Below are 23,091 nucleotides of genomic sequence, written 5' to 3'. Positions count from 1 at the left end.
GAAACTTCAGTATGCATTTGAGGGTTCAAAAAACAAAGGCATGATTTAGGAAAGAAGCAATAAATTAATTTCTAAAACCCACTACCTATTCTCATTCATGATGGGCTCGACTGAGTGTCACACATTCAATTTGTGGAGCCATCACTGAAAAGACAAGACGTCAGAACAAAAACACAATGCCAAACGGTCCATCAAATGCCTATTTGTCTTCCGTTTTTTTTTTTTAATGGTCAACTGCCTACCTATGTATAATTATGTCTACAACTTTTGTCAGTTGCTTCACTTTTTAAATGCCACATAATTGCGGTTTGAGTCAAAACAGTAGCCCACTCACTGCCATGTTGCGTGGCTCTGACAGAGGTCTGCGTAGTTTACTTCAATGGCAAATGGTAATCTGTGCAATTTCCAGGCCCCCGGCTGAGATCTTGTCACTTTGCCTCAACTGGTGTTACATTGCAGTGCTTCGTAAATTAGCATTACCTTAGGTGTAACACGGGTAGGAACTCGGTGTGGGCTTCAGATGCAAAGGACAATTAGAGCAAATACACAGATCTTGTATAATATATTCCTACAAGTGCAGCCAAGTCTAACTAACATTGACCAGTTGTGAGCTCTGTGGATACACTCCTACATCCTAATAAAGACAAAAGATTTGTGTAGAGCTGCTTAACGGTGCCAAAAGCAGGGGTCATTCAAGAATATACTTAACGGAATACTGTAAATCAGAATCATTGAAGCTTTATTCGTGTTACAACCACACAGAACCGTTTACATCGCAATATTCCTACCTGAGTTTCTCGTCTTTGATTAACATGGAGAGATTTGCCGTATTTGACAAATATGGGTGAAACGAGCTCTCTCAAAATGTGCAGCCATTGAAGAAAAAAAAAAAAGAGAAAATAAACATAAAGTCACCTATTTACCTATCAATGTGGTGTCCTGTAGTAGCAAATACACCATCAATAAGCAACATGACATTTGCGAAAAAAACTCACATTTATTGTATTTGCCAAACAAGTGTTGAACTTTACATCAGTTTTAGAGTGGATACTCGAGCCCATTCTAATATGTTTACACAAAATTATGAGCTACAGTACAATATGTATACCAGTGCTGAGAATGTTTCCCCATTTATTAAAAAAAAAAAGATTTAATTTAATTTAATTAAATAAACCATTTCAACCAAGGCAGTGAAAGAAAATTAATGATTACCATCAATGAAACAACCCTTTCATTTTCGAACTGCCCATCATTTGCCATAACAGTAAAAATATGTACTGATGCATAAAATAACGCAACTCTGGCAAAATCAGATCAACACATTTATGTGAGTGATACTAATCAATGAAATCCAGACAGTATAAACACTGTTCACTGGTGCAAAATGTGATAAAGCATCCATGTATTTTTTTTATGTATATTTTATTTATTTCTTTACATACTGTATGTCTTTAACGTTCCAACTCACTAACATGAATCAACGATTGAAGCCACTATGTATAACCTCTAGACAATAGTCTCTCAAATGTTAAATTTTGCAGTTAAACAGTTTCTTTATAATTACGGTGTCCCAAGAATCTGTATTTTACACCAGCAATACAACAAAATATATATTTATAGCCATTATTCTTGACTACAGTTTCAATGTACAGTTGAGAAAATATAAGGCCAGGGGCTTGATTGCTAGTGGTCATACAATCGAAAAAACAGCATGGGGATGAAGGGATGACCATGACCGTATATATTCCTTTTGGTGGTGGTGGTGGTGGTGGGGGGGGGGGGGGGGGGCTGTACAGACTATAGTCAATGTCCTGGTCCTTGAATGTCATTTTGTTCACAATTAAAAAACAAAAAATAAAAACACAGGATGCTGGGAAGTATATGTACAACCTTTTTAAATGCTTTTTCTGAGGGATCAAGTAACGCTTTTTTTTGTATTTCTATTATGGTACCGTACACTTTTGACAGCAGCAGCACATTTAAATACATAATTGGCTTATTTCTAAAAATGAAAATTTGACTCTGTATTCTATGTATGTACATTTTTATTAAAACGTTGCGCAGCAATGGCTGAAAAGGGCGGAAGAGTGACCTGTTTGGGGGAAAAAGAGTGGTCAATGGCTAGTTCAAATGACACACTTTTCCTCACTAATTTGTCCACCAAATGTTCACGGCTGAAGATGGTCAGGAGGAGGGTTGGGTGTTCATCGTAATACATTTAAAGGCTTGTGACGAGCTGCATCTGTCCTTCCCGTACATCGCCCTCCGGTATGCAGCCGTCTTTCGTGATGGGAATAATGTAACCGTCACTCGTCCCTTTGCCTATCTGGTAATAGGCCTGCAGCTGGTGACCGGCTCCTAAATTAGGCATGCTCTTGTAGTAAACGTCCTCATTCTCACTCTTCTTGGATGGGGACAAGTCCTCCACAACTTCAGGACTGCTCTCTGGACAAGGAGAGTCCCTCAGGTTGGGCATACTAGTGTACAAGGAGTCTCTGTTTGGAGACTGCAAACTTTCCTGGTCGTTGTTGTCGGGTGTCAGGCGGCCCACAATGGTTTCCACTCCCCCGTCGGTCCTCACCTTCTTCTCGGGAGCATACAGAAGCGAGTGAGTCCGCTGGGGGATGAGCGGCGCCTCCAGCTCATGCTGATGGTGCAGCTCGAGGCCCACCGCTTCGCCCACGTGCACCAGAGAAGAAGCGTCGGCGACGACGTCATCCTCGCTGCTGCTGCCCCTCACTGCCGTCACCTTGGGTGGAGCCCGCTCCGCCATGAGGTGACGATGGTGGTGGTACTGCATTGGCGGCGGAGGCGGCTGCTGCTGCTGCTGTTGAGGTCGGTGGTGCTGATGGGGAGGGTGATGCAAATTGGGGGGTGGCTGCTGTTGCTGTTGGTGGCTTTTGTTACAGGCACGCAGGTTGTTGTGTACAAGCTCAGAGATGATCATTTTCTCGAAGGCAGCGTCGTCCAGACTGAGTCCGCAGTCGACCACCTGTACACTGTCGCCGAAGTCCGCACTGCGGAGTGAGTAGCTGTTGTTAAAGTTACCATTTAGCGGTAGAGTATCCATTGCACTTGTATCCCTCACCACATTGTTCAGTGAGTGCCCTGCAAAGGAAAGAAAGTGACTTTTCGTTATTTTACATCTTTCTTTTACACGAGCGCCGAATGCTAAATTTAATGCTGTTTAGGATGCACATAGTTAACATTAAGCCATGCCATTTTTCTGTTAGTGTGGCACAATGCTTTGCATGCATTTTGAGAAATTGCTTTTATACTTTTTTTTTTACTTTATTTCAACCGTAATTTATTCATAGTCAACTTTGTGTGTATTAGTATGCCACAAAGAGACAATGAAAATGGGATCCCAAACAACATTAAGAAAACCAAGAGAATGGTAAGCACCATCACGACACACCGGGCAGAGTGGAGGTCTACAGACGGGCAAGCTGCATTACACCAAATAGGTTGAAGGTGCAGGGTGAGAGAAAAAGCACAAAGACGGGGAGGAATGACAAGAAAGGGAAAGTTGTCATGTGTAAACATGAGACAGCCATCTTTGTTCTCACTCGACGGGGAGCCCACAAGCAGCACTCCACCATCACCACACACAGCAAGTGAAAAGACTCACTTCATGTCTGCCTGCTCAGCCTATCTGGTCTAAGAGCAGCTGATGTACAAAAGAAAGTAAAATGATTTATTGTAACATGAAGAAAAAAAAAAACACTCAAAAGAGCAACCAAAAAAAATAAATGAAAAAAGTTGCAAATTCAACATAGCAAGAGCAAAGGTTCAGAAAATCAAATGAACTTCCAAGTAGAGTTGTGTTTGGAATAACAGCAATGTGTCTAAAAAGGTTGACTAAAGCTCAAAATCCTATAGCGTATAGAAATTGTTACCCTACCTGCCGGAGAGGAAATAAGCATTGCTTTCAAACCAATAAGATGAATATACACTATACTATTATACCAGCCCAATTCATGGGTTCACAAATCCCTAAACCTTGATACTTGTTGATTCACAAAAAATATATTTTTTAAGCTGAATCAAGAAACACAGATGGATTGTGAAATGTACTATATTATACAGACAGTGTAGATGTATATGCAGGTATGTGTACTCTAAGTACTTGTATAGGTACATGTACATGTATCTATACATGTACATATATAGATATACAAATAAAAAAGCAGATTCACACATTTGATGCTTTTCTTCAATCTAGTTAGGAATACAACATTTAGTATTCCCAATGCATTTGAAGGATTTCAAGCTTTACACATTTTTAAACACACAGCCATTATTCTTAACACAACTGTATATTAACTAAAGGCCATTAAACAGCTTTTCTCAGTTGTTTTTGTCCAATTAGGTATACATTCTGTCCGTAACTTGGCAGCCTGTGCGCCCATAGCTGGCTAAGGTTAGAGGTCGCCAACAGCCCAGTGTTTGGCATTCGTCACAGTGACAGTTCCCAGTGAGACACCAGTCACTGGTGGAGCAGCTGAGAAATAACACAAGCGCTGCAGAGGTCAGACGCAGTCATGTTAAGAATTCCTCATAGCACGAAGGTCATGCAAAGCAGCACCAAAAAAAGACAAATCTTGGTTATTCGATGATAAAGAGAGAAGATAAAGGCCAATGTAACTCCTCACACTAAACCAGATGTTAACATTAGCAGGAAGACTAATGGGTGCATTTTTTTCCCAGTAAAATATGTACATAGAAGTAAAAAAAAAACATAACGAAAAATACGAGGCAAAGAGATCATCAGGTTTGGGATTCTTAAAGCAGAGATGCCCCTCTTATTATCAGCGAGAAAGTAAGAAGAAGAGATTTGAAGGGGAAATCAAACAGCTGCTGTCACGCCAGGCGAGTCTTTATTACTGGTAAAAAGTGATAGAAAAAGGTGCCAGATGAGCTAGACAGAATGCTGCCTGAAAGTTGGACAGAAAACAAGGAAAAATGATAATGCCTTTAAAATATTAGTCATTCTAAAGAACCTTTTGTGAACCCCTTGCTCATTGTGTGTGTGTGTGTGTTAATGGCCTAAAGTAAACAGTAAAAGTGCCGGTGGTGGGGAAGGGGTGAGATGTTTGTTTTGTTTTTGTTTTTTTAAATAAGCATGCTGAAAAAAATTTACATTTGATAGGCAAAGTTAAGTTTGACTCCCATACTTGTCTCTCTGTAGGTCACTAGAGGGAAGCACAAGGGAAGAGCACAGGAACATCACAAAAGATGCCATTTCACATTCAACATGGTGGGGAAAACGTACAGTTAAACCCAGATAGGCCACATTTTTAGTTAGTCAATTTTGATGTGTGAAAGGAAAGCATCTAGCTGGAAATGACACATATAGAACCAATATAAATAATTTTGTTGTATATATGGTATTAATTAAAATAAATATCCTCTATTTTCAATTTATTTGACATTTTCAGATGATTAATATCCTTGACGACTGTGACGGTGAAATAAGTCCCCCATTGTAAAGAACCTTGGCAAGTTTGCGCATAAGCAACAGAATTCTAGTAAATGTTTAATATTGTATGTAGCTATAGAAGTATTCAATCTAAATAATGAAAACTATTGTGACATTCTTTTGCCATCTCCAGTTAGTAGCTATCCTTCCAATAAATAAAAAATTAAAAGTCATATTATAAATAAATGGCCAGCGTATGAATAATTGTGGGCTTAACTGTAACTGCACTGCAGTTTTCACAACAGGCTGACAGTCACACTCATTTCTATTAAATGCATTCTTTGTAATGTTAACATAGATTTGATGTGTTTTAAGGGTAAATCTCCCATAAAAGCACTCAAAACAGCAGATGACTTAATAACATTGCTCATGCAGTTTGCACTATAACCTCATTCGTCAAACAATACAGCTTGTTTAGGTTGAGAAATTGATGGGAGACAAGTGGACAAGTATGACAACGCGACAATGTACAACATCCTGCCTTTTGTTTGGTCTGTCAACACTACACTGAAGAGCGAGATACTTGGGGGAAGGGAGGTAAAAAAAAAACTATAGAAGTAAAAAAGCAGGTGATCATATGAGTATGCACACCTGGAGAGTTAAACACTGGAGCCGTAGGGGTGTTACACACAACTGTCTCAGCCAGTAAGGTGTTATAAGGGTTGTTAGAGCCTTGTGGTCGAAGAAGAGGATTTGTTAGTAGATAATTCCCAGTCATTCCTGGAGTAGAAAGACAGAGGAGAATGTGCACTCAGCCATCAGTAAAAGTAATAAATGAAGGCGATTTTCAGAATGTCATTATTTGAGTTGTCTGGAAGCAGCTGGAAATGTGAGAGGAGAAAAGAGTTTTTTGTTCATGCCAAGAGCAAATACACCAATTTGAACAATTCTGCACCTGAATGGCTCTACCGAGTAGAATATCAATAATATGTTTGGGTGGACAAGCATTTGGTGCACAATTACATGGACATGGGATTGATAGCGTATGCAAATATATACGGAGATATAAGATACGTCGATGAGAAAATTATTTCATATACGTGAGTTCCTTTAAACACATTCCGATTAGCGAAAATACATGTATAACTGACACCTATTCAAATGTATTGTGAGGGCGAACCAAATAATAATATTTTTTGATAATTCATTAAAATATGTTTTATTAATTTGCGAATTAATCGGTAATCTGTATTTTATACTGACAAAAATACATATCACTTGAGCACATATGCACATATTTTGTCCATATTCATGTTTCAAAATATTTTTTAAATCTGGTGTGTGGTCTTATGTGGCCTCCCAGTAGCACTGATAAAAAATTGTGTCCGCTTCCAGCATTTAGGTTGCCCATCGTTGGCCTACAGTATTTTATTTAATCATTTAGACTTGAGTTATTCTTTTAAACCACATCTTCCTGTCCATTTCTTTTTTTAACCAGCTTGTAATGTATTTCAGGGAATGAAGGCATCTCCAGTGCCATTAATCACCTGTGTTAAATGCCATCTGTCTGTCTGTTGGGAGGACTTCAGGGATGCTTTTAATGACAGGAAATGCTTCCAGGAGATAGAGCCCTCGTTTAGTGCAGCGGCTCTCCAGGGTAGCTAGGTTTCTACACCCCGGAGTGATCAATATCTAACCTTTACATTAACAACTTCACGGCTCGACAGTGTGGGGAGAAAAGCTCTACTTCTATTTTGTTAGAGGTGTATGAGCGAGTCAAAATGTGCCTCAGAGCTGGAGGAGCAGTGAGTTACCTTGTAAGAAGTGACAGTGAAAAAAGAGAGTGAAGGCAGAGATGTGCAGGAATTGGCATCGAAGCAAGGCGGGATGTTAACGGCCTCGGAATAGGAACGCTTTTCCTTCACCTGCTCGAAAAGCCATTTAAGAGGCAGCAGAAAGCCGAGCAACACGCTAAGCGCTCCGGGTCAGCCAGAGTTGAACATCATCTTCTCATCATCATATTTGTGCTCAAGCTAAATAATATATGACAGTTCTTTTCTTTTTTTTTTTCCCTCACCCTTTGAGAGTAACCAAGGTCACCTCGGATGGGAGGCAACAAATGGCTTCTTTCTTAAAATGACATTCAGTTTTCTCATTTTTAGTTTTGTCTACAGGTGTTCTATGCATGTTCACGGTAGTATGGTGCTGGAGTAGACAGCATTTCAATAAGAAATGTTCCATTCCCACCCCACTTTAAAACCGAGTGACCAGATTATTTGAGGATGGATTTTGGTAATCCTTTGCAGACACAACAGGGAAACTAGACAGAAGGGTGAGATAATTTCTTTTCCCTTTTCTAACCGCACTGCTCTGTCTTTTCAAGCCGCAGCCATTTATTACGATTACCGAGGAACCATCCTTTGCAGCAGGCGGGCGCGGAGGAGTATTTTTAAACCGGATGATGAAATGTGTGCATAGGGGAGTGTGTGTGTGTGTGTGTGTGTGTGTGTGTGTGTGTGTGTGTGTGTGTGTGTGTGTGTGTGTGTGTGTGTGTGAGAGAGAGAGAGATGTGGAGAGAAATGAGGTGTGAACTGACCTTGGTTAAGGGTGGAGGTGCTGTTGATGTCACCTGAGATAAAGGAGGATTCAGATTGCTTTCTTACGGTGTCATTCCACATTCTCCTGATTCGACTCTGTCAGGTCAACAAGGGACAATCATTAGGACTTTAAACAAGCCCGCTGCTCACATCTCCTTTCATTTATTTGAGTGTGTGCACCATCTTCCTACGCCTACATTTTACAATTACAGCGACACTGTCTCTACTCACTAATTTAGAGTTGTCTTTTGAAAGTGAATGTCTTAAGCGTTCATCACTATTTGAACAAAGAAAGTGTTCCTGTTAGGTCTGGACATAATTAGTTAATTAATTATTTACAATTTGGTTAACTTTACGGAAATGATCAATCACATGGTGTACGTGGCTGGAGCCAATGAGACACACCTATAGATGAATCTGTTAAAGTAGGAATATCGAGTACCGATACAAGGTATGTAGGAAAATGCACATCCTTTTTTTTTCCCATCTACAATCTGATGAACTGTTGAAAGCTGCCTAATAAATCAACCAATCATGTAGAAAATCATGTAATTGTGGCTTGACCCAAATCAGTGTGCAATACCGAATAAAAAGTGCACTTTTATTGCACATGCACATGGCATTAGTGAGAAAAGTGGCAGAAGAAGTGGGCCAGCAGAAAAGAAAGGGACTTGTGCAATACAGAGGATGCGGCTTGCGCAAGCTTGACGTTCTACCTGGGTACCAGAGGAGTAGCGTGCGCTTGTCCGTGTAGTGGAAGTCTTTGCCGAGCCATGCGAGCTCTCAGTTGGCAGCCTTCCGCAGCAGTATGTGTGACGGAAGCACTTGCTGTACTCTTTGCGGACCTACGCGAGCAGACAAACATGACTCACTGGAAATACGCTGAAGTGCCACGTGACAAGAGTTCACCGCCACATGGCATGAAACCTACTTTTTTCTGGAGCAGGCAGTGGAAAATGAAGATAAACATCCCCTGGAAGGCGTTAAATATGGTGAAGAGGTACGCCATGACAATGGAGGCTTCGTTGATGAAGAAGAGACCGAAGGACCACGTCAAGCCGAGCAAACAGAGGAGTGCAAAAGCCCCCATGACCCACGATCTGCAAGATGACGAAAATAAACAGAAAAAGACATTACATTTTTTATGTATAGCTTACATGGCCCTGACAAATCAATAAATGGCACCATTGCTCAGAAAGGGTACAGGATAGCTGCAAGGCAGATGCGAGTAAACCAATAAAACTAAAATGCCAGTATGGCACAGACCTCCAAAGTATAAACAAAATTGTCATTCTAACAAAAACAAAGTCAATATTCCATGTAAACATTACAACCATAGAGCTTTTTTTTCTTTTCTTGAATTATTTGTAAGGCTTTGTACTGCCCAGATCTCCTCCAAATATCCTCTGTTTAGTCAGAATGCAATGTAGCTCTTTAATAGGAACACTTAACTAATCCAACTAACCAAAAAATGTGCTGTGATGGATGTCTAAGGACACCAGAATGAAACCTGATACAGTGCAGACCTCAGCTAAGGCCTAGATACTAACGAAATGGGGGCAAAAATACAACTCCGTTATTTTTGTCGTTCTGTCACTGTTAGTTCGCAAAATATGCCCTTGTCCAAAATTCAATGTTAAAATGGCTGAAAAATGAGTTCAACCAAACCAAAATTATTGCACGATATTCTGCAAAACTATACTCATCCCAGAGCTTATAATTGCAATTTTGACCTTTTTTCACAGCCAGTACAGTTATATCAAAACAAACAGCGCAATCCGAGTGTACGACATATCTGTGTATCTGAAACTTACTAATAATTACCAGCAGATGAGGAAAGAGTTCAAGGAGAACAACAACAATAACAACAACAACAACAACAACAACACAATGTACACAGAGAGAGGAAGCATTCACAAGGATAGAAAATGATTGGTTTAAAAGTTGCTGCCTGGGAAATGATGGATGACCCGGTGACAACTGGAAAGAGGAACGAGAAAAAGGCAGGAGAGGAAATAGAATTAAAGAGAAATTGGGGAGCTCTGGTCAATGCGTCCTTACTTGATAAACTGTTTATTATCTTCATAGCTAGCATGAGAAGCAGGAAGAGAAAAGCACAATTAGATCACAGCGAGGTTTGACTGTGTGTTGTTACATTTACATGACTGTGTGTTGTTACATTTACATGACTGTGTGTGTGTGTGTGTTTGTGTGTGTGTGTAATTAGCCGAGGTGTAAAGTCAAAGCTTACCCAGGCAAATCGGTATTATAGTAGCCGTCACAAACGTGATAATTACTGGCATGGATTGCCCCACAGAGAAGAGAGTGACAGAAGAGAAAGGAGAGGCTGCGTGTTAAATTTGCTTTCACATGCAACATGCAGAGACACTGGCGCTACAATGGTGCCATGTGAACACAAACAAAGAGACCACAATGAAGCTATTAATACACAAACTATCCTTGCAGGAATAAACAATTTGAAAAGAAAGGTTCCCAGCAGAAAGTCACAAATTGTGGTTTCCTTAATACGAGATCAGAAAAACTCAAATACACCCGGGTGCGTAAATAAGCATTTATCCTGTCAGTTCTTCTTGATTGCACGCTCACCGCGGTGTTGTCATGCTGCACATATTTGCTAGGAAAAGTAAATAATGAAATCACACTGAATTTAGCCCTTGCACTGTTAACAAGAGCACGGGGTAACCCCTGATTAGCAGCCTGTAAATACGGTTTTCAAATGTATACAAAAACAAGCAATTACGACATGAGAAAATGTCGAGCGGCAAACCGTCTACTGCAGTTTTGTCAAAGAGCTTGTTTTAATTTATTGGGTCAAAAACTGGGATTTTTTTGGTTTGGTGAAGAAGTGCACAAGGGGATACAAACAAAGAGCAAATTCCAGCCTGCATGATTTCATTCTTGCTTGTTTGTAGAAGCAGGAAGTAAGTCGTCAGTTGCTGCTTAATTCCTGCTAACTCTTTCTCAAATAAATAAAACAACATTAAAAATAGATGTGGAGTGGCATTAAGGGCTGGCTTGCTTCTATGAGATGGGTGTAAAATATTTTGTAAAAAATTTCGATACTTGTAGTATTTTTGACAAAAACCTGCCAATTACATGACAAAAAAGGGAAAGGTTTCTGAAATGTAAAAATATGTCTTATATGTCTCCTCAGATTGGTAATTTAGTCAAACGCTTACATTTTATCAATAGCAACAGTTGCCGGTAATTCATATCTTCACTGATGACAGTTAAAATACCATTTAACTTCATAATAGTACCAATTTAACTCGATAAATGGATTGCTCTATTTCCAATGGGACAAATTGATTCTTAAAACCCAAATTGGTAGTGGATCATCATCATTTAACAAACAGGTTGGGCTTTTAAATGATTCCGTTTCTTAAAAGTGAGCTACTTTAAAAGAGTTGTTGCTCCGATAAATTCTTGAAAAAAGAAAGCCTTTCCTCAAGAGTAAAAGAGGCTCAGCTTTCGTGGGCAGTTGCTAGAATAGCAGCAGTGTTATATTGCTGGTAAGTAGGATGTGGCTATTTTGCAGTGGAGACTTTACTTACTTGATATTCTCCAGTCGACTCGAGTCTGGTTTCAGGGTTGTTGAGTGCTTCATCATTTTGTACATGGTGATGACCAGGAAGATCAGATTGAGCTGTCAAATCAGAGAAAAGGCAGTGTTAAGAAATGACTGACAAAGAAAATAAAAAAAGAATCTCGGTCGATCCTGTATCAAAGTTTCAAAATAAAAAAAATAAAAAAGGCAGGGATCCAATCCTGCATGTCCACAGACTAATCCAATAAACATCTATCGCTCCAGTCCGAGAGAAGACGGGCCCACTGGCGCCAAATTTAGTGTCATTCTATATCAATAAAAGCATGGGAAAGCATTAAAATCCATCAGAGAAGGGGAAAAAAAAGAGAAGTGGCTCCTCAGTCTGAGGAATTCAGTTGGGAACAAAAAAGAGAAGGGGTAATAAGAAACCTTTTTGTTGTACAAAACAACTCCATCGTTTCGTGCACATACTGAAATATTATAACCAGTACAGTTTTCGATTCCTCTTCATGTTAGAGAAAAGACCGCAAATACAAATGTTGAAGAGAAGAGGGAGGGGTAGCATTTTAGTGCGTTAAACCTTAAGGGAATCAGTGGAACATAACAGACTGGGGGAGAAAAAAAAAAAGCATTTGACGTGCTGAGAGTTCAGAGAGTTTTTTTTGTTTTTGCTACCTTGAAAATCAATACCGTGATTTAGAGACACAAAGCTTGGATGGGCTGACAGAGAAGAGCTGCTTCAAATAAATTCACTTAAAAAAATATCTATTCTGGAAAAAAAGTAGACCCCGACCCAGCTTTTTCATGCACTCAAACAAGCAGGCGAACCTTATAAAAAAAAATAATAATAATGGTAAGGAATATCTGTGAAAGATGAATGAGAGTATATGTGCCTATCAAAGACAATACATGTAGTCAGACTTTAAAAGAGAAATTTTAAGTGTTAAGCTACAGCATAATAAACCCTGCAGAGAATAAAATGCATTGCCTGGTGGGAGGGAATGAAATAAATGACCTTTGGGGGTTTCACTCATACCAGGTTCCACTCACACCATGGCCACTCATTCTTAAACATATTGTGTGTGTGTGTTGGGGGGGGGGGGTCCTATGAAAAGACTGCCCGTGATCGATACATCACCCCTCCTCATGCAATCAACTCACGGTGCGAAACACAATACAATAAGGCAGCCTGTATAAGGGAGTTCGGGCAGGGCGAGAACGTAAAATGGAGTACCTCGGTTTAGACTGTATCAAAAGATGGCAATGAATCTGTGGTTTGTTTCACAGAAATCCACTATTATTACCATCATCTGAGTCCAGCGGTGGAGACTGAAGATGGGGGAGGTGTGTAAAGAAGCGAAAGAAGGACTTTTCAAAAGCCCCTTTTCACACAGCCTGGAGTAGTGACATGGATCCAATGAGACAGAGGAGTGTGACACAGAGCTTTAAAGTAACCTAGTCGTACGGCACATGCCCCCCCCCCACCACCAACTCGCTTCCCTGGGGGATCATCCTCCAACCTTCACTCCGTCTTTTCTGTCTGGGAATCATCACCGCAAGCCATGCAGAAGCAACCTTGCCACATTGGGACATCAGGAAAAAGCTTCCTTCCCCTCCCATGCTTCCTTTCACATTTTCCAAGGTAGCCTGCGTGTGTACACAGTGAACTCTAAATGAACTGCTGGGGATAAAATATTAAAGGTGCAGATGGAGCTGTCCACATGATAAGAACTGCTTGCGACGTGTCATGATCCAAAAGGCCTTGTGTTCATGTTAGCTCAAGCATACTAATGGCTTACCCTCCAACTACCGCAAGCATACATTCATTATTTCCATGTACCCCTTTCATGGAGCTAATAGCCCCTGTGCCCAGAGACGACGATGATCTAAGTGCCTTCCGCCAGCTTTTGCTGTGTTGTCCAAGGCTAGAAAGGAAAAGAAACTAAAAATGGACAGTTGTACACCTCTGCAATCTATCCAACCCACATCCCGAAAATGTTTGTCCAAATTTGGAGTTGATATCTGTTAATTGGTATGCAATAATTTTTGGGTGGAAACTGATTAAAGTAATATGTTTCAATTCAAAAATACATTTGATTCTCACATTATTTGTTGTATTTTTTTCTTCTTAAATAAATCATCCTTTGTCACCCGGAAACCGGCAGTTTTCAACTTTCAAAAAACAATTATTTTGAAAACACACTATCACATTTTCAAGTATACATAATTACAAAGTGCCTTTCAGAGCACTTCATTCAAGAACTGAGAATGAACTTGACAACAATACAAAAGTAAGTGCTGCTACCTTCTTTGGAGGATAGTGCAAAATAAATACATCGTCAGCCTTTGTGAAAGATATACATAAAAGCAACCGTAAAATGTTTTACCATCTGAATTGTTATGTTACAAAAGCAAGCATGGTTTATATGAGAAGCTGTTTGAAATGCTGCTAATTTTCTGACCCATACCCACCAAAATGTTCCTCCGATCTGGGATGCACGTTAAATATTTCACTGACTTCTACAGCAGTGAAGAGTGAAATTAAAAAATATGTTGTATTGTCCTAAAGGACCGTCTGTAATTTTTCACTACCTGTCTGTTAGCCATCAAATAAGACTCCTGACCCAGTTTTGGTTCCCAACCCACCAGTTCAGAGTCACTGCACGTATGAGTCTATCTGAGAAGCAAACATGAGGTCGTTTAAAATGTTGCAAAAAAGATTTTCTCAAACCTTTACTGCATTATATTTAATTAAACAAATTTGCAAACTAAGAAGAAACATAAAAAAAAATCCATTCCATAAATAGCTCAGTCTTTACCCAGTCTTTTGTGTCATTCCCAGTCCAAGGATACCCATTGAGAAAACAAAAACAACAATAAAAGTGTTTCGCAAAGGGTCTGATAATAAAATCGGGTCAATGAAGTTAACACGCATTTGAATGACATTGAATCTATGAGAAGGTAAGTTTGACAATTTAGGGCCCTGTTGAAATGTTAGAAACAGACAAAATGTGACATTTAATTTCATGGACACTATATCATATGTGGGATAATAATGTGGTAGGAAAAGCAAAAGAGTCCAACGGTTACAAGGGAGAACATGACTGCTCTTGATTAAAACTCAAACAACATGGTCTCGGTACAGACGTTAACCACAACACATTGTTTTCCCCTCATTTTCTTCTGGCTCTTGGGGAGTTTCTGGTCTTCTTCATTGACAAGGACAAAGGCAATTTGTCGAGAAACCCAAGGTCACTGTTGGTGCAGGCAAACCTTGCTCCTGCATACTTCCCTGGAGATCAGCCTTTCCACAGTACTTTGTCTTTTTGAGTCATTTGTTGCACCAAATCAGACGAGCGAGTTCTGCAAAACCTCATTCCTGTCACACATTAGCTCTCCTCCAATACATTAGCGACTCGCAGGGTCATGATTCTATCTTTGCGGTCATCACCGCCGGGATCCTGATCAACATTTCCACTGCAGACACATTTTTCATGCAAATCATTACGGCAACAACATACAATTGGAAAACAATGAGGGTCCAATTAAGAAAAGAAAAATGCGCTCCCGTGTGGCTGTCAAGAGTGCTTGCAGAGAGGCAAGACAACTTTTGTTTGGTACCGTTTTGCAATTATACACACTTTTTTTCTACAGAGAGATTTCCAAATCAGTAAAAACTCGACCTCGCGTGGCATTAGTGAAACATCTACAGAAAACTATAGTCAAAGCTTCCTTTCTCCAGTAATGTCCTTTTTGATCTCGTTCGGTCTCTTGTACGTGATAATTGTGCCATCAACACGCCACCCTTCTTCCCAGTGACCGTGTCAGGTCACATATCCCTCCGTCAATCAAATCATGCCGCACAACTGCAGTCCACAACCTTTTTTTTAACGAGTGTATAAGTATATTAAACGTCACGAAGATCGTGGAAAAGCCATAGATATGCCGCACCGGGCTACAAGCTGCAGGGCTCAAAGCTTGTGCAAAAAGTAGCGGCTTATAGTCGGAAAAATACGGTACTACAGAAAGAAATGTTAATTTGATGGTACACAGACAAAACACTGTACAGTATGTCTGCTTTCAAAGCACGCTGCGGTTTACGAGGCTTGCTTGGGTTTGACATAAATGGCCCCTTTCCTTCTCTCATTGCAGCACATTTTCATTGTCAGTTTAATGTTCAAAAAGAGATGCTGATGCATCTGTAGGTACAGCGCCAACCATGGTGCTGGTTAATGAACAAAGCGCTGAACAAATCTAATACATCTGTCCGGCAATGCAGACAGAAGTTTGCATCCTCGTGGTAGCTACGTAGATGGTAACTTCCTCATCTCTCTTAGTGTGCACGAAGGGTAAGATAAAACAGGGTGTGGTAACCAGAGATGATATATGTTCTTTTTTTCTTTGTCTTTTTACACATGATGATGGTAACACATGCTCTTGTCTGGAGTGGGAGATAATAATGTCATGACCAGCATTGTATGGCTCAATGGGACATATGCTACACGTCCTTCACCTCTAACGGTCCTTGACCAAACAAGTCGTGCCTTTCACTGATGCTGTCATCTGCTATTTACAATTGACATACAACACAAAAGGAGGCTGGTGCAGAGAAGGAACAGAGCAGCTATAAAATCTTAACGTGCCGTTTTACTTGAATGCACGCATCACAGCGCTTCATTGTACAACAACAGCTTGCCCTCCCCGTGAGCTGTGTAAAGGTACAGACACACTATCAGAGAGATTATTGTCGGATGACTCCTAAAATTTCTTCGGCAGGAGGATTCTTTTTCTCACTAACACCTTAATCTCTTCCCTGCATCTGCTTCATCTCGCCCCACTCACTCCATCAGATTCACTTTTCACACAGAAAATACAACTTAAAGCTTACCATGATGATAAAGGTGACAGGTCCTATGAAACTCCAGATGAAATGATTATCCACACTTAGCCAACACCTGTGGAAGGAAAGACAGAAAATATAACTTCAGTTTGGGAAAGAGAAAATGCATCTGCATTCTTTTGCAGATGCATTTTGACTAGTCAACACATTTAAAAAAAAAAAAAAAAAAAAAATCAGAGATGCAAGTATTTTTGCTGATGTTCTATTAATTGATTCCAAATATTGCCTCCATATACAATAACAATAATTGATATGTAATATATTTAGGTAGTCATATGTATTTCTGAATAAAGGGTTAGGTTCAGCAACAGGTGGAATATGTTTCCTGAAATGACTGAATGAACCGGCGCTCCATTTGTACTCAAGATGGTTCAAGTTATGTTTAATGACCATGTTTGTTCACGATAATATGTTTATTGTACACATTTCTATTTTTTACCAATCAAAAAAAAACATTTCAACTCATCAAATCACCGATTATCCTTAGCATTGTTTTCCTACTTCTCATTGTTCGGCTGATGGATTGAATGATTTCTCATCAATATTTAACCTCAAAAGCTTTTTTTACCATTTGTGCAGAACAGAGGGCAGACCCTAAGTAGCCCCACTTCATAGTCTTAGCAACGATGCGGTCATTAATCTATGTAAAAAGCTTTTTCTGCACAAAGCATTTACAAACAAGAGGTCACCTGAGGGTCTTTTCGGAGAAAAGCATTAATGTACCCACACCAAACCCCCTGCCTCCCCCCGTTCTAACCGCAGTGTTGAGTCCGTCAAACACTTTCAAATGACATGAAAAATTGAACAGCTGCACATCCCTGCTGACAGCAGCTCAAATAGTTTGATGCTACCTATGAGGCATTTGCACATGATTCAGGTAGTAGAAACAGAAAACAGAGCAGTTTTGTTCTGACAAAATAGACCCAAATGATTTACTTACGCTTTTTCTGTCCCATAGCTTCCATAGTCGATGGCCGCAGAGACGCCAACCACGATGGCAGGAAAGAGGTAACCAGATACGTAGTAGTACTTTTTCCGCGAGTATTCACTTTCAAAGACTTCCACAAGCATGAGGTACAGCTGGACTCCTTCCAAACACATCCAGGAGAAGGAAGCCAAGAAGAAAAAGTGGAGGATTCCCGCGATGATGGCACAGCCAATCTGAACGAGAACAAACGTCCAAATCAAAGAGGGTCCAATTGATTAAATACTCGTTGCTTTTCAATTGATGTTAATATCACATACAATTTAAAACAGAAGAGAAAGTGAACCATATTAATTTTGAGTCAGCAGAAAAAGTCTACTAATGTAGCTGAATTTAATACAAAGCTGAGATTTTAATTAAAAGAAAAATATATATCACCCGGCAACCTTAAACATGTCATGAAGCAAGAGAAACCTTGGCAACTATGCTTCAAAAGAGGGAGGAAAAAAAATATGTCAAGGGGTGGACACGGCTCTTTAGTAATCTTTATTAATGGTGCTGTTCTACTCATGTCATGTCAGGGACAAGCTGAGAGGCTTTGGAACAAACAACACTTAAAAGCTCATCTCATCCATTTAACTCTGAAGAGTCTTTTGCCTTGTTTTGTGGGATTGTGAAGCGATAACGTGAAAGCGAATGAATGCAAAGTAAATCATTAGGGTGCACGCCCTCCCCTCTTACCCTGGGCTCTGTCATATCGATACCAATTAGGAATATTAACTCGGCGAGGAAGAGATTGATGCAGAGGTTCTTGTGGATGGTGTTGCGATCGCTCTGCAGTCCTCGAAAGAAGCAGAAGGTGAAGATGCTCATGCTTAGACAGACCAGCGACACCACGATACCCACGCGGGTAATGACATTCAACAGCAGCTTATGTTGTCTGTTGACCTAGGAGAAAAAAAATGATACATGTCAACTAAATGTTAAAACCACAAGACGCTTTTAGATAAGTATCACACATTTGGTGCTTTGTCTGATTTCTCAAAAGGTTCTATTTCTGAAAAATCAAAACCAGCCTTTTTACAAAATGTTCACAATAATACGATAACCTCAGAACAATTAACATTGAAAGCAGCTAATGGACGGCATTATTATTTCTCTTCTTGAATTCATTGAAATATCTTGTTGCTTGGCAATTTATACTCAAGCATTTTAACTTTTTGGACCTCTCAAGCTTTAGAGCCAATTAGCTAAATTTCTCCATTCTGTATCATTTACGCTAAACTGATTCAACATGTTCATGGTTGAAGAGGAATTTTTGGATTAACCTGAAATTAGCCCCCCTTGTCTATCAATGACAACAATAAAGATCTGAAATAATAATTAACTGTCAACATTTTTAAAAGAATACAGTTCAGAGTTGAACATTTAACTTTTACCAAAAACACAGAGATGGCTTTGATACAGAACAAATCTCTCTGAAAGTCTGGAGAAACGACCTGTTAGGGTTCTCAGTTTGGCAGAAAATATTCATCTCAAATGCCAGAAATACAAATGCCAGAAAGATGATGAATATCAGAGAACATAAAAATGACCTACTGAGATTTTGCGGTGGGCCATGAGGATGGCAAAGTTAGTGAGGTGGCTGCAGGAGCAGGAGGTGTGTGTTTTATTGGACTCAAGGAGCTTGCAGCCTTGCGTGGACCAGTGGCCCATCATACTCCTCTCGGAATAATTCCAGAAGGAGCAATTGGAGTTGAAGTAGTGCTCCATCTGCAAGATAACAAGAGATATGCTAAAGTGTCCCAATAATTGACTGCCTGAAATTGAAGTAGATGAACAACACAAAGGCCATTTACCCCCTGCTCGTACAAAGTATTTTTCCGCACTGATACGGATGACGATTTCTCACTTCACAGCCCTTATGAAGCAATTCATATGTTGTATCTCATTTAGCACATGCTTACCAAATCAAGCGACACATTCTTGGATATATGAGGCTTTAATAACAGTGAAGCGTAATTGTTTGACGCTATGTCTTTGGAATTGCACAATTTCCCAGATAAAGAATGGAGCCACGCGTAGCCCTCTGGGAACTCAGTGACAACTTTAAAAGAAGAAAGATAATTGGCGCTCCGGTAATTTCATCCTAGATTGTACAACTAATCTAGGAGTTAATTTCCCCCCACAATAAAAGAAAATGGCTATCATTTATATCCTGATGTTGATTAAGGAATTAGTTTTCATTAAGAATTCACTTAGGTTCTAAAGACGGCTTTAATTTGATGTTCAATGACTTAAATAAACTACAGACTGACCGAGCCAGACATTTAGAATTCAAATGATTCGTGCTTTCTGCTGTGAATCCACTTTCTAAATCTTTTCTTTTTTTTTTTTAAATATGACTTTTCCCACTCCACTCACATCTATGTGCTCCAGGGTAAAAACCACCGGGTCATTAATGAAGACACGGCTGGATTCTTTGTTGATTGAGGCGGCGATGATGTCGGAATTGACGGACACGTTTCGTCCATATGCATCGTTGGCCATCTGAATGGTGGCGTTTTCGGTACTGAGGAACTGGCCTAGGTTCTTGTAGAGAACAAAAACCATCTTGGCGACTCCTAAATAAAAAAGAAAAAAAAACATAAGAGGATGAATGGCATGTTGAGACGTTATTCTTTGAAGTCAAAACGTTCTTAATGGAGCTCACCATTACGACTGTTAAGCTTGATGGTATTGGCCGAAAGCTGGATTGAGATTCCTCCTTTGTTGGATTGTGGGAATTTAAAATCCTGCACCTGACCGTCGGTGCTGAGTACATAGACATCCAAGACTGCCGAAGGAGTCAGAAGATGACCATCAAGGGAAAAAAGGAGTTGTCACTTGTCAGTCATAACGAGGCATGTTTAAATGGGTACATCACTATAAAATGAAACGAGACTACGGAGATTAATGTCAAGGCTTTCTTTTAAAGACTCACAATCGTATTACCCCGACACAATATAAACGTCCATCAAAGCGGGATCCATTCATCCTTGTAACGCTTGCTTAATGAAGCGATGCAAAATAACACAAAGAAAACAGCCAGATGTGTTTGCTTTAATCGATAACAAGAATGAGGGGATGAGGGGGAGGCAGTGGATACACAAAATACCCCGCAGCAGACTAATGCTCACATTAATGTATATCTTAACACGGTCTAGACACATTCATTTATAAACTAAGTATCAGCAATCAGAGAATCCAGCTTCTTTAATTGGCTGATATTCATCATTTTGTCAGTAAGCGACTCGTTAAACTAATATGTACAGTTTTTCTGTCCCCTCGAGGTCAAGGCGGTATTCATGAAAAAAGCCCTTCTTGTTTTCCTTTTACAAGTAATTCCCGCAATTAAATTATACCAGCTGAGCGTGTTTGACTCGTGAGCGCCTGTCAGTTGATGGTTTCCAACTCACTTATATTGTCTGCAGGAACTTTGACGATGGCGGGCTCCATCAGGTTATCGGCGAACACAAAGGCGCCTTCCTCCAAGGTGTCCAGTAACATGGTGGCGGCATGCGTCTGCTCCGTACTGTTCATGTCCTGCCAGGACTTTAAAGCTTCGGGCCGGAGTAGGTTGTTGACTGTATCCACAATGGCCTGTGTTAAACCACAAAAGAAAGTGAAAAACAAAACTAAATGCATATTTTGGGGGGAGGAGAAAAAATATAACATTCACAGACATGAGAGTGTCATGCAGACATTGATGAATAAAAAGCTGAGCAGAAGCATCACATAATATGATCAGACAATAAATGAGAATAATTTAACAGCCTTTAGCCTTCAGTTGCAAGCATATCATGATTAAAAGAAAGTTGCAAAGTAAAATTTGTGATACTAAGCGCAAGCGGATTTGGTTTCTTTTTCAAGGACGTCTCATCAGGGCACCCACTTGTGGTCTAAGAGTGAGCAGGTCCACTCCAATAATGGGATATTAACTCCAAAGTACTCAAACTGGGAAAATTCCCTTGTTTATTATGACTGCCTACTTGCTGACTGTGTGAAAATGATCTCATACATAATATTATAGTTATAATTAGGTACGGTTTTCTACACCTACCCCCAGCTTCACTTTTTCGGGTGAAGTACACCTTTAAACTTGCATTTGCTTTAGCTTTCCTCAGGAAATAACCAGATCAATATCTCTAATCAGGTAATCAATGCCAGAGACGGGTAGCGTGAAGGATGGAGTGCGAGAAGAGACCAGCTAAAGTGATGTGTGTGCATCATATATGGCAGGTATCAGATAATGCCAAGTCATCAATCTCCATGCCAGATTTTCAGTAGCACTGTCAGTATGCTTTAGGAGACTGTAATATTGACAAATGTAATGTATCATGTATTAGGTAATCCATCAGGGATTGGGATAATCGTGCATTGGTAATTCTTCATTTTAGATATCTTGGATTTTCCAAAAATTCTGGATGTTGTTAGAGCTGCAGCAACTTGAATTTTACATATATATTGTGTGTGTCTAATACCTAAAACATGAGGGCAAAGATTTGATGAAACACATTTGGAGTTATGTATTTGTACCTTCATCATGCAATTAGCCTTTATACACCGTGACTTTGCTCAATCTGTTTTAATACTGTCCCAAATGACAAATCTGCATGGAGGAAGGTGTTGACTTTGGTGGCAAGCAGAGGACGCGGACGTCCCTAGTGCAGGAGGGATATATTTGGACAGAACACTGTGATGCATAAACACAACCTGACAGCATTCAGGAGAGGAAAAAAAGATGGTTTGGCCTAAGTAACCCTATTATCCAAGTGGAACAAATTGCACCAATTTATGGAAAACAATTACTCCTGTGACCTCAAACATGTTATTGTGAAACAAGATCTTAAGGTTTGACTTTGCTGATGATAAAACGTCAGGTGATGGTGGTCCTTGAAAAGAAAAAAAGTATGAGAAAAGTGGGATTAGTTTTGGGTTCCTTCAGTCATAATCCAAATTAAGACGTAAAACAAAAGACATTCATGGTACAGTGTCAAATTTGAAACTGAGGATGAGTGTATTGTTGCCATTTGACTTGAATGTGATTGTGAGTATGGAAGTAGTATAACTTAAACATGGAATTGAGTGAGTACATATCAGTAAATTAAAAAAAAGGTTCATGCTGCAGAACTGGTCATATAGCGCAGGCAGAGAGGAGGGGGCGGCAGCAAGCATGAGGTTTAGGGGTCAAGAGTGTCACTCCAATACCTTCATGTACGCCCTGCAAGTCCTTTCTCGTTTTTGAAGCTTTTTTGGTTTTAATTCATCAAGAAAAAAAGAAGGGATAAGACAGAGAAAGACAGATGATTTGAAGTCTAAGTAAGCCTGACAGAATGGATGCACAAACTCATCAATGATTCTTGCGTCTTACCTTAAGGTCAATGAATGAAAAGGGATTTGGATGACGTCCATGATCATTGCATAAATTGTATGACTGATATCCATGAAGCCAAGATTTGTTTTTTGCTTTTAACTTTGACGTTGAAAAAAAAGCAGATTGGCTCCCGTATAAATGGTACAGTGCCATGGTTGAGGATTCACTTCTCAAATTATTATTTTTGCACAGTTTCTGCCCTTAAACATTTAAGATCTTCAAACAAATGTAACTATCAGACAAAGACAGCCCAAGTAAATGGT

General features: G+C 39.8%; 1 protein-coding gene across 22 annotated transcripts in view; it reads right to left on the bottom strand.

Annotated features, from left to right (window-relative positions):
• Positions 1-746: 746 nt before the first annotated feature.
• The window catches only part of adgrl2a (adhesion G protein-coupled receptor L2a), a 196,481-nt gene continuing 174,136 nt past the window's right edge, over positions 747-23,091 (bottom strand). For 14 of the 22 annotated variants that reach the window (XM_085928341.1, XM_085928340.1, XM_085928343.1 and 11 more), the window contains 15 exons: positions 22,663-22,701; positions 20,871-21,054; positions 20,126-20,248; positions 19,837-20,036; positions 19,012-19,185; positions 18,154-18,360; positions 17,428-17,648; positions 16,476-16,542; positions 11,595-11,686; positions 8,951-9,119; positions 8,736-8,864; positions 8,019-8,115; positions 6,074-6,202; positions 5,178-5,195; positions 747-3,108 (listed from right to left, as the gene is read on the bottom strand). In XM_085928341.1, coding sequence (XP_085784467.1) covers positions 2,219-3,108; positions 5,178-5,195; positions 6,074-6,202; positions 8,019-8,115; positions 8,736-8,864; positions 8,951-9,119; positions 11,595-11,686; positions 16,476-16,542; positions 17,428-17,648; positions 18,154-18,360; positions 19,012-19,185; positions 19,837-20,036; positions 20,126-20,248; positions 20,871-21,054; positions 22,663-22,701 — 2,739 coding nt within the window. In that variant the 3' untranslated portion in view covers positions 747-2,218. Of the gene's footprint in view, positions 3,109-3,631; positions 3,671-5,143; positions 5,196-6,073; positions 6,203-8,018; positions 8,116-8,735; positions 8,865-8,950; positions 9,120-11,594; positions 11,687-16,475; positions 16,543-17,427; positions 17,649-18,153; positions 18,361-19,011; positions 19,186-19,836; positions 20,037-20,125; positions 20,249-20,870; positions 21,055-22,662; positions 22,702-23,091 lie in introns of all 22 variants that reach the window. The other 8 variants (XM_085928339.1, XM_085928350.1, XM_085928356.1 and 5 more) reach the window with 7 other exon arrangements.

This window comes from Syngnathus leptorhynchus, chromosome 13 (assembly GCF_054491065.1).
Source record: "Syngnathus leptorhynchus isolate UIUO chromosome 13, UIUO_Slep, whole genome shotgun sequence".
Taxonomy (NCBI): domain Eukaryota; kingdom Metazoa; phylum Chordata; class Actinopteri; order Syngnathiformes; family Syngnathidae; genus Syngnathus; species Syngnathus leptorhynchus.
The sequence above is the reverse complement of the archived record's forward strand: the minus strand, read 5'-3'. Positions and strand labels throughout refer to the sequence as shown.